Source organism: Mustelus asterias, chromosome 1, assembly GCF_964213995.1.
Source record: "Mustelus asterias chromosome 1, sMusAst1.hap1.1, whole genome shotgun sequence".
NCBI lineage: Eukaryota > Metazoa > Chordata > Chondrichthyes > Carcharhiniformes > Triakidae > Mustelus > Mustelus asterias.
The window spans coordinates 127,461,118-127,481,616 of record NC_135801.1 but is presented as its reverse complement, the minus strand read 5'-3'; the positions used below and the strand labels follow the sequence as shown (position 1 = coordinate 127,481,616).

General features: G+C 41.3%; 1 protein-coding gene across 2 annotated transcripts in view; it reads left to right on the top strand.

Annotated features, from left to right (window-relative positions):
• The first annotated feature begins 2,782 nt into the window (after nucleotides 1-2,782).
• Nucleotides 2,783-20,499, top strand: part of LOC144497402 (zinc finger SWIM domain-containing protein 6) — a 175,748-nt gene continuing 158,031 nt past the window's right edge. For both annotated transcript variants that reach the window (XM_078218615.1, XM_078218626.1), the window contains exon 1: nucleotides 2,783-3,242. In XM_078218615.1, coding sequence (XP_078074741.1) covers nucleotides 2,873-3,242 — 370 coding nt within the window. In that variant the 5' untranslated portion in view covers nucleotides 2,783-2,872. The remainder of the gene's footprint in view (nucleotides 3,243-20,499) is intronic.

Below are 20,499 nucleotides of genomic sequence, written 5' to 3'. Positions count from 1 at the left end.
AAAAGCTGTGGGTCCTAGCTTAACTGAAATTTTCAAGAACGTGATTGACAGATTTCTACCAAGTACAGAAAAGGATCAAAGGAAGATGAATGGAGTTCAGAAGTACAGATAAACTGTGATCTGATTGCATGGTGAAACAGGCTCGAATAGTCTACTCTTGTTCCTATGTTCTTTGAATCTGGTCTCACATTCGTAATTTTGTAGTTCTATAGCATGTGAAGAAATCTTTAAACTATTCTCTGAATATAAATGTTGGAGGTGAATAATGAAGATACTGAAGCAATTCCCTCCATTAAGACACCTTAAAACCTTTCTTTCCAACCAGATTTTTGGTCATCTTACGCTTATGTGGATTGCTGTCAAATTTTGCTCCATAATGCTCTGTGACGCATCTTGGGATGTTTTACTGCATTGAAGGTGCTATATAAATGTAAGTTGTTTTTGTTGAATCAGTATTCTCATTTTAGGATTTAATTTACAGGGTTTATCAGCTGCTGAAACCCTCATCCATGCCTTTGTTACCTCAAGACTTAAATATTCCAATGCATCCCTGGTTGGTCTCCCACATCCTACCCTCCGCAAACTTAGGTTCATCCAAAGCTCTGCTGCCCATGTCTTTACTTGCAGCAAGTCCTGTTCCTCTTTCACCTCTGTGCTCACTGATCTACATTGAGTCCTGGTCAAGCCACAGATGGATTTGAAATCCTCATCCTTGTTTTCAAATCCCTCCATGACCTTGGTCTTCCCTATCTCTGCAATCTCCTCCACCCCTACAACTCCCCGAGATATCTGCACTGCTCTAATTTTGGCATCTTGTGCACTCCCAATCATAATTTCACCACCCCTGGTGGCTATGCCTTCAGTTGCCAAGGCTTCAAGCTTTGGAATACCCTCCCTGCACCTCTTCACTAATTTACCTCACTTTCCTCCTTTAAGGCACTGCTTAAAACCTACTTCTTTGACCAAGCTTTTGGTCATCTGACATAATATCTCCTTACTGTGGCTTGATGACAAACTTTGCTTTATAATGTTCCTGTGAAGCACCTTGAAATGTTTCATTTCATTAAAAGTGCTTTATAATGACTAGTTGTCGTGGGAATAGGGCAGAAGAGTAGCACTCTCTGAGTTGCTCTTGCAGAGGGCCAGCACAAACATGATGGGCTGAATGGTCTCCTGTGCTGAACCCATTCTATGATCCTATGCCATTCTTATCGCCTGCATAACATGCCTTCTCTTCCCCGGGGGTTGTGTGTGAAAACGCATTTTTCCTGTGGAATTATTGACAAGTAGAGCACAACATCTGTGGAGTCAGTTATTAACCAACTTTGCCCTTCCCTCTTCCTCTCGAACCCTACACATGCCATGGCAATTTAGTTCAAACCTTTTGACAGTATGGAAACTCTCCAACTTCAAAGCTGGTGCAAAGAGCTGCCAAGAATTTTCACTGCTGCCAGGTTTTGCTGCAACACTGTACAGTTGGAAAATGGGAAAAGCGGAGTACTGTGGGAAGTCTGATGATCAGTGCAGCAGAAGTTTGGGCCTAAATTGGCGAAGGTTGCATTCGTCATGGAAAGGGCATCGTTTCGGGACACTTTTTGTAGGCGTTTTGTATCTCTGAGGGACACATGTGGAGGAGATACTGTTAAAAAGAATTGAGTTCGGTCAGTTCCCTGTGGTCTATTTCAACCATAAACTAGGACAAAAAAAAGTCTGGCACTAACACTTGATAAGACGCAATCCCCTTTTGTAACATCCTATGAGAGGGAACGGAAACGAGATTTGGACAGGAGCAGGCAATTGCAGTAAATGTAAAACTTGGTCTGCGTTTTCCGGTTAATAAGATGTGTTGCCGTGTCGACTAAAATAAACCCATCGCAATGGTGCCGGTGTGATAATTAGATTGGTAACGTTGGCACCAATAAAAGTGCAGAGAGATTGTCGAGAGGAAGTCAATGCTTTTAAAGGGGGGGGGGGGGGGGAAGAGGTAAAGGAGAGTTGGTGATACCAGAATGATCAGGAGTTAAATTAGCAGGAATCGGGTGCTGAAAAAGAAAAGGGAAAAAGGAAGCACTCCCGGGGAGGATCCAGTGGGAAGAATCCCGAGCGGAGCTGCCTGTTTGCAAGGCAGATTTAACCCTTAGAGAGAGGCACTGGGAAGTTGAGTGAGAGACAGGAAGGGAGCCGCTGCTGCTGCTGCAGCATCGGCAGCACAGACTGAGCCGCCTCCAGCCGGGCGCCCTTTGTTTTGAAGAACCCGACAAACGTCAACTACCGCCTGCCTTATATGGCAGCACAAAGGCCGGAGAGAGAGAGAGACACTGGACCGCCCCACATTCCCCGGCCCGTAAAAGGGGCGGGCGGCAGAAAGGAAGCGGCCGAGCCGGGTAGCGGAGGAGGAGGAGGGCGGGCGGGAGACACTCCTCGCGTCCTGTCACCCAGTTAGGTCAGACGCTCCTTTTATGCCGTCACAAAGGGCGGGGCCGGGGGCGGGGCCTGTCTCCTCCTCCCCCACTCCTGTCAGAGCTGGGTTTGGAATTGAGAATGAGAACGCGGCCGCTCGGCCCGTTCCAATCCCATTGTGGGTGGAACGCTCCTGTCTGGAGATGGGCGGAGTCTGGAACGCCCCCGCTTCCCGCCCATTCCGGCCCCGCCGCCACCACCACCACCGCCGCCGCCGCGGCGCTGAGAGGGAGTTCACCGGCGCCCAGGAGCGGCCGTCCCTCCCTCCCGCCCCCTCCCGCTTATCGCCATATTAGGAGCGGGTGACCTTTTTTGCCGCACCGGAGGCGCGCCCTCATTGTAAACAGATAAAGGCTTCTCTTATAATGTACACAACTTCCGTTTCAATGTAACAGTAGCGGAGCGAGGCAGTATGGCGGAGCGCGGTCAGCCACCCGCAAAACGGCTCTGCTGCAGGCCCGGCTTCAACCCTTCCAAAGCGCCGCCCCGGGCGGCCCCGGCCGGCAAGAGCTACAAGCCCGAGTCGCTGCTGGACATCAGCGCCAGGAAAGTGGCGGAGAAGTGGCCTTTCCAGCAAGTGGAAGAGCGTTTCACCCGCATCCCGGAGCCCGTGCAGAGGCGGATCGTCTACTGGTCCTTCCCCAGGAACGAACGGGAGATTTGCATGTATTCCTCATTCAATTACTCGGCCGAGGACGGAGGGGACGACGAGAGCCGATTGCCTTTTAAACGGGGCATCGCGCTGCTGGAAAGCGGCTGTGTAGACAATGTCCTTCAAGTCGGTAAGTATTTGCCCCCCCCCCCCCCCCCCCCAGCAGCAGCAGCAGCAGCAGCAGCACGACTCCCCCCAGCCTCTCCCTCTGCTTCTCCCCCCGCCCGGGGCTCTTTAACCAGACCTGAAGCCGAGAGGAGAATGCATGATGTGCCCACGTCAGGAATTTAAAGAGCAAGCCAGGTGAAGAAAGTGTACACAATACAGCCTTTCTTTTAAAGGGACAGCATTCCGTCTGCTGGGGGGGGGGCAGCCTCTGGATTTTTTTTAACCCTGTCACTCGCTCACTCTCAGCTCTGCTGTTCCTGATACATGGCAATGAGTTGGTGCAGATTGTTTGAAATGTTCTCACTGCCACAAAGAATTCCCCCTCCTCTCTCTCTCCTCACACTCCAGATCTCTTTCGAAAAAGATGGCGTCCTGTTTTTGCAGCACTCTTTCCTATTTGTAAAGAGATATTGTTTGGAAATGTTTGGCTGTATGTGTCATGTTACTGGGAAATAAGAGGAGGGGTTGTTTACTCTTTAAAGAGGGAAGGGATTTGCACTGGAAATTCCTCCCCTCCCGTTAGAAAGACCCTAACCTTGCAGATCTCCCCCACCCCCCCCCCCCCAAACCAGGACCTAGAGTTCCAGTTAAAAGGATTGACAATGGGAACCAACGAAGAGGAATAAATAACATGCACGTAGATGGATTTAATTTTCACTTTTTTTGTTTCCCCCCCCCCCCCCTGAAATACTCGAGGGGGGTGGGGGGGGGGGGGAGAGTGGCTTTTGTTGGAATGAACCCTTGCTTGTTATATTTGCCAATTGCGCATATCGAATAGCCGTCAGGCATTCCCTTCGCACCGCCTCGTTACTTTGTTCCCATTTTCATGTTTATTATTTGTTCTTTTCTGTTTCTGTCACCCTCCACCGTCGGACAATGGAGCTCCCTTCAATGCTTGTTAAAGAGATTGGGGGGAGAAATGTGTGCAGGGCACTGACAGACTGGCTGGAGCGATCCTTTTCATCCCCACCAAGGGTTGAGAGGAGGAGGGGGATCCGTCCAAGGGAGCAGGAGACCCGGACTGACCAGACCTCTTGAGCAGATTGTAGTCTCCCCACCCCCCCCACGGACCTCTTCCCCTCCTCCCTCCCCTCTCCCAATCTCTCCATCAGTACTAATGGGCAGGCAGGGGCTTGTTGTTTTTCAACCCCCCCTCCCTTTGTGGTTAATTGGAATTCTAAAGCAATCTGCAAACGTGATTTTCTGCATGGTCATTTATTTTCCAGTGGCTCATTGGGCACAGTGCCCTTCCGCTCTAAGGGCTTTTCGCCCAGTATATGTTTGGCATTCCACCCCCCCCACCCCTTTCCTTTTTTTTGCAAACACTGGCTTTCACGTCGACTTTGTTTTCATCTTTCAGCCTCCCCTTTAGAAATGGGTCAGTTTTTTTTGTTCTCAGGGTTTGTGGGTTTTTAAAAAAAAAATAAAAATGAAGTGCTGGCCGGTTCTGTTGGGCTTTGAGCCTTTTTTTTGCACTCGATTCTCCGCATGCAACCGATCAAGAATGACAGGAGCGCGTACAGGGAGGGTTCTTGGCTGATTGCATTTAGCCAGGAATTCACTGTGAAAATAAGCCAAGGGGCGATAAATAAAAGATGCAATCTTTCAGGAGAGACAGACGAGCTTTAGTGGCTTTCAACAGGAACGATGTCAAGGGTTTTAAAGAATTTTTTGAGAGAGGAGGAGCCCCTGCAGGATCTGGGCAGCTTTTGATTTTCAGTGGCTCTGCTGTAGGGAATGTTTGGCCCTCGCTCAGTACATTTTTGGAGATGGACTTATTTTTGAGTAAAGAGGTTGTCAGTGATTATACAAGTAGCCTCATTTTTTTTCCCACACTGATCGCATAGCTCAGGCACACAATTTCTGGCACTCTGCTGTCTCCTCACTCCTCAATCTGCTGTCTCAGCCTCATGACGGCTCTCCCTCATGACACTGGACCATTAAAGCTCTGACTCTCTCTTTACTGTCCCTTCTCCTCACTCTTGTACACACTTTAAACATTGTCCCATCTGGATCAGCTTCAGATTGCTAAATACAGTGATTGACAACATTGTATGAGGTGGGGTTTAAATGTGCAATGTGCTGCTGCTGGAAATGGGGGAATTTAAAGGACAACCAGTGCCTTAATGGGAAAGGAGGGAATGAACCAAAGGAAAAATTGATTGCTTCAGTTGTCAAGAACATGTTTGCCATGACCATAGCACTGAAATGCTGCTGATTTCAATCCAACTTGTGGGAGACTTATTTTGGGTAAACGTGAAGGGAGAAATCTTTTACCCAGAATCGCATGTGGATTTATGAAGAGAAATATCTGGATATGGGGGTTTTAAAGTTGTTCACAGGAAAATGCATAGAACTGTAGACTCTTTTGAGGAGTCTGTGACATAATTGAAGCTAATGTTGGGTGTGACTGGTCAGACTGCAGTTTTGCTATAAACCTGTAACAACATGGTAGTTTGTGCAATGCTTGTAAAATGCATAATTGTTGTCAAGGTCATCAAGTGATTAAAAGCCACTCCTCTGAGGCATTTCTTAGTATAAAGATAAACCTTAGGCTAATAATAATTGTCACAATGATATAGAAAAAATGATTACAAATGGATTATTTTCCACTTTTAATGCTTTATTATCATAGCCTTGTAGTGACTCTTGAAAGGACTCACGTGAGCATCCATCTCTGTTCTAGTAGCTGGCGTCTGTACCTGACAATGATGTATGGCATTTACAACTTTGAGAAACGTTTTTTCCTGGGTCTATCACTCACTGTAATAGATGAGATAATAGGCTACTGAGAAAAGTGTTAAACGTCTTGCTTTTGCTATTCATTAGTTTTGTTTATTTAAATTTTGTTCATTACTGCACTGCCCCTTTTAACCAGGAGCTCAGGGCTAACTTTTATTTATGGCTGTGCTACTTCAGAGCTAAGAGCCCTGTTAGCTGCTGAACAGTTGATAGTTGCCTGATCTGTTAAGTCATTAATCGTTTACAACTCTAGTTTCGTTGTATAAAACATTGAAATGAGCAGCACTGCTCGGTGCAAGTTCATGTTGAAGCCAGTGTTTAGTATTCTATGCAAGTGCTTGGCTCATGTATCTGCGAGAAGTCAATTTTGGTTGCAACGTATTCCTGATGAGCTTTGAAGGTGCTTGTATTCTATCCCCCAACCCCCCCCCCCCCCCGAATGTAAAACCCTTTCAAATATCTACCCCCTTCTGCGAGACCCTGCCTTTCAAATGATCACCATTGAACACTAATCAATTCTTACATGAAAATCTGGCTTTTGCAGCACTACTGGCTTATCAGTACATGGTAATCTGGTAAAGTATTTGCATTAAACCTTGGGTTGCTTTGACTTTCTACCATGAGTTAGCAATGAATTTTCAGCTTTCTAACATTCAGAAAGTAGCTAACCTACCACGTTTTAAGATTCTAAAGTATGTTTCGTATGCACATGCACACTGTAGGCCACCAAAATAAGTTGATCCCAATCTTAAATTTTAAAAAAAGCTATCAATTAAGTGGGCAAACCTGTTACAGGCTAAGTGAAATACCATTTTTTTTTTCAATTAGCATGTGCATAACAGACTGAGTATCAAATACTCCACTTATGCTGGGAAGCTTTTGATCAGAACTGAATTTGATCTCTAGTGTTTATGGGGGTGGTCACTTCAGTGTCTCTGAGCAAGTTTATGCTGTAGAATGATATACCGGCTTTCAGTACTGGCTCATTTTCGATTAGTGTAATAACATATGAAAGATCAGATCAGAAAAACAGCTTTTTTAAAATGTCAGTGTTCCCGAGGCAGGAAGGGGTGACAAGTATGGTTTATTGTCTCTCCACAAATCATTATTATAAAATTACTAGTTTGATACTAACACTTCATGTTCTATTTTCTCTAGTGATTGGTTGAAATCGATATTGTGTAGTGAATAATAAAGTGCATCTGTGAGAGGTCCGTCTTTTGATCCATTCTTGGTATAAATGATAAAATGAAGGATCTCTTTCAAAAAGAGTTCCATTAAGCTATATACTATTATCATATCCTAAATACAATTCCACCTTAAGGACATCTCCCCAAGTCTTGGACTGCACACAATGCATTTTCAATGAAAACAGCTGCAAACTTGGTTAAAAATATGAATTTACAGACCTAGTGTAAACAGGGCCTTGAGATTAAGTATACTTTTTCTGTTTGTTAGAAAGTAGCAAGTCTTTGACTATTCCTAGTGAGGAATTTTATCTAATCTTGCCAAACCAGAACAAGAGCTCTTCACCATTTTTCTTTGGCGGAAATGGCAGCTAAGTAAATACAGTGCTTTGTCTTGAGATTGAAAAATAGACAAGTGGATATTGCACTGGTCACAAGCCTGATAAAATAAATATCCTCTTGAAAATAAATATTGTGACAAACAATGGCAGCACCTCCTGTAATTGAAAGGGTATGAATGATGTGGATTTCAGGTTTACTTGAACTGAATCTGAGAGATTTAGAAGTCCAGTATTATGTTTACATGAATATGCAATAGTAGTGAACTCACTGCTTGCATGTTTGATAGCATCAGCAGGGGTTTATGAAAAAATGTGCAAGTTAATATAGTCCACACTGTGCGAATAGTTTTTATTCTTTGTTGTATTTGTTAATGGGGGAAAAAGCATGGAATGTAGTGACATTTTTTCATGCATAATTTTTACACGTAGAAGTAACGTTTTTGAGAAAATGTCAATTTGGTCACTGATAATTTGCAGTTAAATAAGTTGAAATCTTCAATTAGAGACGATGTCAAATCAATTAAACAAAGTTCATGTTCAAGCACTATCGAAATGTGCAATTCCTCTGACTATCTAAGAAAATGGGCACATTTTTAACACCCATTTATTAGGGACCTATTTATTGTTTAATTTGGTGCAAGAGTCATCGGAGTTTGGCCATGTATTTCTGTCTCTTCTCCTCATCTCTTTCCCTTCTCCGCTATCCCTTAACTTTACAGCTTTTTGTTCAGCAATTGGAGAAAGCAGAATTCTGCAACGTATTTATTGGAGGGGGGGGAGGGAAATTTGAATATTCTCACTCGTTTGACCTCTTTGCAACCATGAAGTTTCTGGATATAGGGAAGATGCAAAAAAATTAAAGATGACAGATGAGACTTGTGGTACTTCAACTACTATATCTGCGTTTACTGTATTCTTTCCACTTCAGTTTCTATTTCCTAGACTTTATAATGTGTATAGAATTCTGTTAAATAATATTAACTCTCGTGATGCGCAGTTCTCGTTAGTTAGTGGTGGACTCCTGCAAGTCATCAATAAGATGGGCTTGAAGTTAGTCACTCTTAACTATTTATGTGCAGTTTAAAATATGTGGCGAACTTGGTTCCTGTGTTCAAATGGGCCTTTATTGCATCAGTTTAATGATCTATTAACACTTCAAATGTATGTATTTAGAGTGAAAATTCAGTAGCAAGTTAATTGAGTGGATCTGAGTATTGTCTTGCATCAAACATATTAGAATATAAAGGCAAGAGATTTGTACGAATACTTGCATCACTCTTTGGATAGAATAGTTTAAAAGAATTGCGTAATAATTTTGAAATTGACAAATGATTTCAGCAAAATGCACTTTACCTTTGCTTCAAAGGACTGACAACAATGAACGTCTTTTATCATTTTTTAATATGCTTTAGTATAGCTGACTCTCAAAAAATCAATTCTATCTCTTCGAGCTTCTCCCTCTGCAGTCTGAGGTCAACCAAGGTCAGGTTCAGAGTCAAATGTGATTGGCTCAGTATTTCAAGTGATTGACTTCAGTCATATTAGAGAAAACAAGATCAGATGTTAGTGTCTTCATGTTGATTTCAAGATGTATGGGATCACCCTCCTAGCCCCCTTTTCCCCCCATCACCATTCCTCCGCCTCAACTACAAGCAATAAACTTGATAGCATGGGCAAACGCTGTTCATTTTATTACTCCAAAGCAAGAAATTAAATTGGCGACTGTTTCTTAGATTTTACTGGCGAACATATTGAAGTAGATATCAGCCTTGATCTCACCTCTGATTCAGAAGGTTGAGAGTTCAAAGCTCCCTCCAGAGGCTTGAGCACATAATCCGGATTGACGCTTGCATGAAATGTTGAGGGAGTGCTACCCTGGTGAAGGTGAGGTATTTTGGATGGGATGTTAAACTTATCAAGGAAAAGCAGAGGCATTCTTTACAATGGCCTGGCTAATATTTATCCCTTGATCAACATCACTAAAACAGATTATCCAGACATTTCTATCATCACAGTTTATGGGATCTTGCCGTGTACAAATAGGTCTTTAAGTATAGTTACTACTGAATTTCAGGATGTAAAATGCTTTGGGACATGGTGGAAGGCACCGTATAAATTCAAATTTGTCTGGAGCAATATTGCAGAATTACAGAAATGTCTTGTTTTGGCAAATGATTCGACAGTTCAAAATATTCATTTGTTCAATGTTTTTGCTTTGGAAAAGGAGGAAAGCCCATTGATGCAATTTACTATTTTTGTGTTCATCAGGGATCAATCCACAATGTCCTGAATTACTGTTTTACTGTTGGTGCTTATACTGGCATCGCCTACTCCCAGATCAGGTAGATGTGGCAGTTGCAGAATAAAGTCCTCTATCTTTTAATGAACATTTGTCTTGTCCTAGCACCAGAAAACCACCCCATCGTACACTGAATTATTAAAATACTTTGCGTAGAAAGCCCAATGGGTGTGATTTTATGGCCTCATTCATCCCGAAACCATAAGATCCCGCCTAAGGCCGAAGGATCTTCCCATGGTCTGCCCCTCACGTGCTCTGATTCCTGTGGCGGGTGGGATGGTAAAATTCCAGCCTATGTCTAGTTTAGAAGTACTTCCATGCAATGCATGGTGTTTTGGTGAAGTCTGCATCTGCTGTGTTGTAGGTGCACATCTGGGGAAAAATGTTCCACAATCAAATATGAATTAAATTTGTTGACCTTTTTAGATCTTAGATCTGTCCTAACTTTTTTATTTTACTTATTCTTGCCTCCTGGGTTTTTTAACAGTAAATTTGAAAGTCAAGGTGTATATTATTCTGTGAAAAGATTGAAGAGAAATTATTTTGGTGGAGGGGAGGCTCATTTTGACCATTTAATAAATGTTTTCTTTAACTTTATGCACAGAAAAGAATACCTACCTCCTGATTCATAACAGATAAACTATTAATTTACTGTTCACTTGTTCAATGTTTTTGTTGTGGAAAAGGAGGAAGGCCCCCTAAATAAAATTAAAAAATAAATGAATCGTTATTTTACAAAAGTGTTATACCCTTGGGAACACAACTTTTTTTTCGGGCAGAAATTTAAACCAGACTCTAAATTTGTGGTAGCCATCAAAAGAAGTTCAATTTTATTTCCTGTCTTGTGAACAGTGTTTTAGTTGAGTTAAATTTCTAGATGATAAATTCCTTATTGTTTGTCTACTTTGACTCTTTGCACTCCATAATTTCCCATTTATATTTGGGATCTCTTCAGGTTCGTAAGGAATGTGGGAATCCTCTGGTCAAGAGCAAATTACCAATTTAGCAGCTGCTGCACAGCAGATTATGTGGAATTGTACCACAGTGCAGTATTGAATATTAATGTCTTTCATCCCCTTCCATCTTCCTTTTACCCCCTCCCCCCACACACACTTGATGGATAGCTTCATCTGGAATACTGAATGCAGTGTTGGTCGCTATAGTTAACGAAAGACATGCTTGCCTTGGAGGCAGTACAGTGAAGGTTCATTCGATTTTTGGTTTCTGGGATGAGAGTTGTCTTATGATGGGTTGAGTCCATGCAAAATGATTTGATTTATTATTTACAAGTATCAGTATATAATGAAAAGTATTGTTTCTTGCGTGCTCCACAGACAAAGCATACTGTACATAGAGAAGGAAAGGAGAGGGTGCAGAATGTAGTGTTACAGTCATGGCTAGGGTGTAGAGAAAGATCAATTTAATGCAAGGTAAGTCCATTCAAAAGTCTGACGGCAGCAGGGAAGAAGCTGTCCTTGAGTCGGTTGGTACATGACCTCAGACTTTTGTATCTTTTTCCCGGCAGAAGAAGGTGGAAGAGAGAATGTCCGGGGTGCATGGGGTCCTTTATTATGCTGGCTGCTTTGCCAAGGCAGTGGGAAGTGTAGACAGAGTCACTGGATGGGAGGCTGGTTTGCGTGATGGATTGGGCTACATTGTGGAGGCTTTGGAGAGGGTATGGAGGGAAATAGCCAGGAGAAGTTGGAAAAACTTGGTTTGTTGTCACTGGAATGACGGAGGTTGAGGGGTGACCTGATAGAAGTCTGCAAGATTATGAGGGGCTTGGACAGAGTGGATAGTCAGAAGCTTTTTCCCATGGTGGAAGAATCAATTACTAGGGGAAATAGGTTTAAGGTGATTTAAAGGAGATGTACGAGGCAAGTTTGTTTTTTTACACAGGGTGGTGGGTGCCTGGAACACATTGCCAGAGGTGTTAGTGGAAGCAGATACGATAGTGAGTTTTAAGGGGCGTCTGGACAAATACACGAATCGAGGGATATGACCCCCGGAAGGGTAGGGTGTTTTAGTTCAGTCAGGCAGCATGGTCGGTGCAGGCTTGGAGGGCCAAAGGACCTGTTCCTGTGCTGTAATGTTCTTTGTTTCTTACTCATGACCTTTTGTAGTTCCTTGCAGTCTTGGGCAGAGCAGGAGCCATATCAAGCTGTGATACAACCAGAAAGAATGCTTTCTATGGTGCATCTGTAAAGGTTGGTGAGAGTCGTAGCTGACATGCCAAATTTCCATCGTCTTCTGAGAAAGTAGAGGCGTTGATGGACTTTCTTAACTATAGTGTCGGCATGGAGGGACCAGAACAGAATAGTGACCTGGACACCTAAAACCTGAAGTTTTCAACCATTTCTACTTTGTCCCTGTTGATGTCCTCCACTGTGCTTCCTGAAGTCGATGATCTTCGTTTTGCTGACAGGTGATCTAGTTGAAACATACAAGATTCTGAAGGGGCTTGACAGGGCAGACAGTGAGAGGTTGTTGAGGATTCTAGAGCATGGGGGCATAGTCTCAGGATAAGGGAAAGACCCTCATTGGGGTGAGGATAAATTTCTTTACTCAAGAGTTCTGAGTCTTTTAGAATTCTCTATTCCAGAGGATTATGTTTGATTTGCCATATATCCAAGGCTAGTATGATGGGACTTTTTTGTCAGAATTCTCCAGTCTCGCATGCCTTGCTACTGCTGCCAGTGAGAATATGGTATTCGGCCAAATCTTTCATTGCAGTGGGACTGGAAAATCCCCACGAGCGAGGTCAGAGAATTCTGGCCTTGATCATTTAGGGAATCGAGGGACATGGGGCACAGGTGCGTTTAAGTGCATTGAGGTTGAAGGTTAGCCATGGCCATGTTAAATAGTGGAGTGGATTTGCAGTCTGCTTTGCTGCTCTTTCTTAGTTATAACTGGTTTTGCATGTTGTTTTCTCAGAGCTGTGATTAGGAACTCTGTACTAATTGGGAATGAAAGCATGGGACTTTGACTAGTTTGTTTAACTATAGAAGAGCAGCAACTATGCAGCACCTTCCATGATCTCTGAATGTCCCAAGTGCTTTATAGCCAATGAAGCATTTGCAGTGTAGTCACTGTTGTATTGTGGGGATCGCTGGTGTGGATTTGCACGCAGCAAGCTCTTTCAAACAGCAATCTGATGATCAGTAATTTTAGGTGTTTGTTTGAGGTTTAGGACACAGGAGAAACTGCCCTACTATTCTTTAGAATGGTAATATGGGATCTTTTACGTCCACTTGAACAAGTCTTCAGTTTATCATCTAAAAGAACACACAGTGCAGCCTCAATTACGTGCTTAAGACTCTGGAGTGGGATTTGAAGCCACAGCTTTCTGACTTTGAGATGAGACTGCTACCAATTGAAAAGCAGTTGATATAAGTAGTGACTGACTATCATTCATTCAATTCTTTCTGAACCTTATGTAACTTGGTTTGACAAACAATCCATATAATCAAATCAAAGAATGATGCAGTGGGATAAATACTGATCTTTCATCTATGGCTTGGATTCATACCTACCCAGACGAATAACATTCATTGGCGCTCTCTTTTGGGGTAGATGATGTCAGAAACAAAGATGAAATGCTGCACTTGTGGAGGGTTCTATTTTGAGGTTTGGGCTGAGGCTATTTCCTGTATATTTTGCATTTGGATGGGCACTACCTGATCTAAGGGTGTTTGATACTGGCACTAGGTGCCTGAAATGGGGAAAGGGTTTAATTCTCCAGCACTAACATCTCTTGTTTGGATCAATTTGATGCATAATTAACTATTTGCAATCAATTTTCTCCACCCCAGTCCCCCACCAGTCAGTTTTAACAGAATAAATATTGTGAATTCAGAACATTTTTGTATATTTTCTTACAATTGGGGGAAAAATAGATTTTAAATACTAAATTTGGAAGTGTGTTCAAACCTACTATCAGTCAGCAGGCCTTCTGCCATCACAAATATGATGATGACGGTGACAACTTGGATCTAAAGCCAAAAAGGTTCAAGGTATGTTACAGTAGAGCTTCTATTATCTGCACTCCAGTAATACATCTGCAGGCTAATTTCACAGGCAAAGCCTTGCATGGCTGTCTGTGCTCATCCTACAAATGCTATTCTTGTCAACTGACCATAAATCATCCTCCCAGCCCAAGAAAAATTTAAATTCAGTTTACATTGTCTGCACTGTATTTTGTCTTCCTTTTTCATCCTTAAGATATTGCTGCACCATAAGTCTCGAGTCAAAATCTGGGGACGTTCAATTACCTGTCAACATTGACTATTCTGTGATTGAGACCTCACCATCATTGTGAACAATAGAAAATGTATTGTATCTGTTTTAAAGCACTGTAAAGAGAGATTTGCAAGCCATGCTGGCCATATTAAAATTGTGTTGATGGTGCACTGGAATCAGAGGCTAAAGGCTGAATTACTCAGTTTCTAGAGTGAATCCTGGAAAGTGGTGACTGGGTGAAATTCGGTGTACAGTATTGGTTTAAACCGAGCTGAGATCCTAAGTTGCATATTATAAATCAATACTTGGGTAACATTTCAACTTTAATCTAACATGTTCAATTAAAAAGGAGTGCTGTGCAATGTTCTGGTGAAGATACCACGCTGTCCTTGTTCTATGTACAGTCTCTCAAAAACATTTTAATGTTCATCTACAAGCACTACATTTTAAGGGGGACATTAGTGCAATGGCATAAGCATTATTTTACTGTGGGATTTCCATTCTATTGCTTTACCTGAAGACTGTACCAAACCAAGAATGCTGAATACAAGTTAACACAACATTTTAAAGTGTCAAAGAATCCACTGTCTGTGAGGTGGGGGGAGAGGAGGAGACATATGACGGCCGGGATTTTGCAGTTAGTGGCAAAGCAATGATGCTTGCTGCTGAACTGTAGGAAAGCTGCCTATAAAGATCTCAAAAGCTAGGGAGTGAATTTCCTGGTTCCTGATAATTTAAATCTGGCAACAAGTCCAGGTGTCCAGTTCCCGTGATGTTAGCTGGCAGGATAAACAGCCAATCACCTTGAAAAATTTTCAGATGGCAGCCCAGGAAGTAAAATGCACTAATTACAGATTGTGACATTCTCCTTTGGCCGCTGAAATATTATGAACATTTTTTTACAAATTAAAACTAAAATGAAACTTTTATCATGGAAGAAAATTGACCACACAAATAGGTTTCTCTGGGCCAGAGAGGTGGTTCAGCAGTGGTTATGACTTGTGACATAGTTTAAAATTCAGTTATATTTATTTGCACTTCATTTACGAGGCATAACCTTTTGGGGGATATTTAACAACGATATTACAATGTAAAAGGCGAAGTTCTCGATTTAAAGATTGCAGTATGTGGGGTCTTCAACAGCGCACCCTGTGGAAGAGTAGGTAGCTACTGACAGCAGCCTCTGGATTGCAAATGTACAAATTCTCTGTTCTGCAGGTCGCAAATGTTGACTCTTTTTTGCTGGCATTTCTGTCTCAAAGCCCATTAAGTTGATTTTTTAAAAAACCAACCAATTTCAGATAGCATGGTTGAAACTGCCTTGTTTGTGTATAAGAAATTTGGCTCCAATAACTGGAGTTATGAGTGTTCAGCCGCATAATGGATACATACTGTAAATTGAATTCTGGGAGGAATTTCTTCTGAGTTGTTAGTCTTTGGAATTCTTTTCCACTGATAGCAGTGGAGGCCAGGTCATTGAATATATTCAAGGCTGAGTTTGATGTTATGATGTTGTGTTTACAGAATGCTTTTTTCATGCAGAACTGACAGTTATACAAATTTCTTCTAACATTCATTTCTATAGTGTCGTCTTTGCAAGTGACATGGTTATATTGTAATTAACTCTTGAGAGATCATGTTGCACCTTCATAAGCATTTCTTAACCAGACATGGCAATATTAGTTCTCAGTTCAAGGATGCCTGCTTAGCTTTACAACTTTTCTAACAAAACAAATGTTGCATAGCAAGTGTTTTGTTGTTTTCTCTATCTGTATGCCCTTCCTGTACCCTTACCCATTTCGGAGACCAATTTAAAAGTCTATTTTGTTCATCTTGTAATTTGACACAAGCAAATTATAACAGTACTACATTGAACATGTGAACATTGACCAAGGCAAATGGAATTTTAAGTTGCTTTTTGAGCCAATTTGTTCTTTGTATGGAAGATGCCAAAGTACCCAAGGTTTCCTAAGATTAGCTTCATACAGTTATGCTACAAGTAATGCAGTGAGTGATTGAAGAGTTAAAAGTAGCATGAACTTTCATGTTGCAGTCTTGAAATGGCACGTTGCTGTCCCCTTTTCTAGGAATTGATCTTTGGTGCATTTCTGCTGGCAATGTTCGACTACAACTAAATTATAGTTTTAAGAGCCAAAAAAAAACATTGCAAAACAGGCATGTGTTCATGGTTTCCAAAGTTATAGTGCCAATGGTGAGTTAATGTATTTTATTAATTATAAATTTGCCACAAAAAAGGCAATATTGTCTTCTGAAATTGCCTTGTCCTTTCCTCAGCAAAAAAGATTCAAATGTTAGAGATCACTTCCTCCAAAGGGATTTAACCTGATTGCTGTGCAACAGAATCCTTATAAATGTACAATTAAATTGTAAAAACATGTGCTTGGATTGGGACTCCTACGGAAAGTGTGTTTGAGTCAAATGTGTTTTTGGCACCTTGCCAATCTCCTCCTTTTGTTTATCCTCCTGGTGCTGTGTACACTTCTGTGAGGGTGTGGCCATATTATTTATGGCTCGGCATATTTTAGTACAGTCCAAAGTCACCCGTGTGCTGATTATTTCCTTGCAGAACTTTCCAATGCCTTCCTGTTTGAGGAAGGTGGGGGGGTGGGGTGCAGTGGTTGGTTGGTCTTCTGGAAGGCTGTTTTGATCTGAGATTAAATTAATGTGGTGAGGCATGTTGAGAATGGGTACGTAGGAATTCTGCAGCCGGACGAGATATTCATCCAGCCAGATTTCATTGTACTAACCAAGCATTTGTTGACACAACATTCGGCATTGTGAACAGCCGAGAAATTATTCCCAAAGCCTCTATGTATCAGAGAGAATAGTAGGCAGAGATTAGATGTGAATACCTATTGGAATATCAGTCGCAAAGCTGCAGTGAATGGTGTATGTGTGTATGGGTGGGGGGGGAGGGGGCATGAGATTGTAATATGCTTTGTTTTTAGAGTTTGATTAAGAAGATGCAAAAGATTGCAGATTCGTTTTCTTCTGTAGAAATTATTTAATTGGAATAAACAATTTTCCTCATTCAGCATGTTTATCGAATGAATTTGTCATGACCAAATTTGAAGTGTCAAACTGAAGAGAGTAGTCTCATTCTTCACACCCACATGCTGTGCAGTAAACACATGAATCTTACTGAAGGTGAATGACTTTGACAGGCTTTGAAATAGCTGAAACTTTTTTTTTGCCATTAGAAATGCATGGGGAATGCTTGACTGGTTCTGACATTAATTGAAAGTATGCAGTAGAGCCTGTCAGCATATTTAAACCCTCACAAGAACCAGCTGATCAGATAAAGCGGAAGCTCATTTGCTGAATTAATGTGCTGAAAATTCAGGTAATTTGCCTCTTGTCCTGGTGTGTTTACCGGTCTGCCTATTTACAAAAGCCATTTTTCATTGTTAATTCAGGTTTGGTCTGAGATCTGAAATTGTATATATGGCAATTAAAGTATTTGTGTGTGATGGGCAATGACTTCAAGTAGCTTTGTTTCCTATGTTCTGTTCAACAAAACAGCTGAACGAATAAACATGGTAAAGGTGTGCATAAATAGACTTTAAAAGCAACTTAGAAGGAATTGTGGACTTGGCCATTTTATTTTCAAAAGGCATATCCTTTAATGCCAGATGCAGACCATGAACTGAACAAAGGTAATCTATTAAATTGGATTATCGTTTAACTATTGCAGGTGTTAGATGTATTGCATATGACATCCATACAACAGACAGCAAATCTTGAATAATAAGGTATTCACGACAGACGTAATGTGTTGGTGGCATTTCCTTGTTTTCCTCATTTGCTGAAACTGTTCTCTGATTCCTCTGCTACCTACACAAGTTTTCAATTAATACTTCAATTTTATGTGTTTCAAATAGTGTTTGCTTCATGTTTGACCTTAAGGACTTAGCTTTCAGAATCTAATAAATTGCACAACCCTATTTTAGTATATTAGGATGTATGTAGAAGAGCATAATGGGTTGTACAAAAAAGTGTTGGGATATTTTATGGGAATTGGGGGGTCAGTAGCAAGGCCAGCATTTGTTGCCCATCCCTAATTACCCTTGAACTGAGTGGCTTGATGGACCACTTCAGAGGGCAGTTAAGAGTCAACCATAATGTGAGTCTAGAGTTACATGTAGGCCAGACCAAGCAAGGGTGGCAAATTTTCTTCCCTAAAGGACATTAATGAACCAGATGGATTTTTTCACAACAATCTATGATAGTCTCAGTAATGGTGACATTGAAACTATCTTGTATATTCCAAGTTTTATTAACTGAGTTTAACAACTTGTTCTGCTACTTTGTTAACAATAACAGCTGTAGGACTTTAATCCTAACTTCCTACCTTTTTCTGCACTTTGCTCAATGTCATATCATTATCTATCTCCGTTTTAAATACCTTTAACCATACAAACTGAAATCAATTAATGGGACAAATGCTATAACCTTTTTATTGGTTATAATTTGGTTTTAACTTTAACACTTTGTTCTGTTTGGGTTATCTTATTTGTGAAAGCCTTTATCTATGTAGTTATTACCTTTCATTATTTTCAGCACCCCTTAAAACTCATACAGGTATACATCCCAAGTTTACCCAATGTTGGATCATTGCTCAGTCTCTCCATTTCAGCCTTGTCTTGCTGAATTGTTACCCAACATCCTCCGAGGCCAGTTTGTCCTCCTTAATGTAGGATACCTTAAACTGAGCACTAATCTAAATTTGACTAGCGCTTCCCAAAAATGTGTCTGGACTATTGAATCCCTCTGTTCATCTACTTCTGCACTTAGATTATGGAACGGATTTAACAAAATTGCACTTTGTGAGCAATGCAACCCACCAGGAACACATTGGGTAATCATAGTATGCTTCCCATGATAAACTGAATTGTGGAGATATTGCACTATGTGCAGTTGCAGTTTCTATACGTGTGTTCTTGATGAATGAAGCTCCTTAGTCAGAGCAAACATTGGTAAAGGTAGTCTTTATAACAATGGTGCTGCTTCATGTTGACTATATTAAGCTACATTTGCCACCATCCCATCGCTTGCTTGGCCTGTGTTCAGTAATTGGAATGTCTTGCCTTGGAAAGGGGTGTTACAGTTGTCAATCCAAATTGTGCTGAATGAGTGAAATTGAGCATAATAAGGTGGTTGGGATGGGAGTTTATTTACTGTGAGGCATATCAAAAATTTTGATATGGCTTTTTTTTTCCAAATGCCCTTTTGTAGAATAGATTTAACTGTATAGTTGTATTTTAATTTTACTACATTTGAGTGTTAACATTTCTTTAGCCTAAATTTATTTCCCCCATAAATGTTCAAATATGAATTCAGTATTTTTCTCATGCACTGAACAAAATCATTTAATCAAAAAAAATCTTCACACTGTTTATGAAGATATCCAACACCTGGGAGTAGGTTATAAATGTCCTGCATTATAGGTCTTTAAATGTGCTTGAACCTAATATTACCTTGCACTCCCTAGGAGGAAGATTTCTCTTTTTCATGCTGAAAGTTTTTAAATGTAGACTTGCAAGATGTTTGTTTTCTGCAGTCTGACTTCATCTTGGTGCTTTTCATTCTTTCCACAAAATTAAAAATTGAAAAAGTAGGTAGTTGCACACGCGTTCTTTTTTGTATCTGAGGAAACAAAAGACTTGGCTCCGAGAAGGCAGAATGAAAAAAAAACTTATATTTGTATGTCACCTTTCATGTCCATAGGATGTCGAGTGCATTTCCTAGCTAATGAGTTACTTGTGAAATGTTATCACTTTATTGTCATGTAGGGATATATAACAATACAGCAAATATGCTCACAGCAAGATGCCAGTAGGCAAGTAAGTGCCCAATCAATATGGTTTGATGGTGTTTGAGTGATGGATATTAGCTTGGGTAATTTTGGAAGAGGCAAAACTTAGTGCTAGCTTTTCAAGCTGGATAATCTATTTTGTGCAGAGGCAGTAGCATAGTGGTAATGTAAATGGACTCGTAATCCAGAGGCCCAGGCTAAACCTCAGTTTAATATTTATTTATTAGTGCCACAAGTAGGCTTACATTTAACACTGCAATGGAGTTACTGTGAAAATCCCCTAGTCGCCACATTCTGGTGTCTGTTCGGGTACACTGAGGGAAAATTTAGCATGGCCAATGCACCTAATCAGCACATCTTTCGGACTGTGGGAGGGAACTGGAGCACTCAGATGAAACACTCACAGATACGGGGAGAATGTGCAGACTCTGCACAGACAGTGACCCAAGCCGGGGATCGAACCTGCGAACTACTGCCACCATGCCATTATTGGCCTGAATTGGTGCCGGAGTGTCGATTTGGGGAATTTCATAGTAACTTCATTGCTGTGTTAATGTAAGCCTTACTTGTGACTA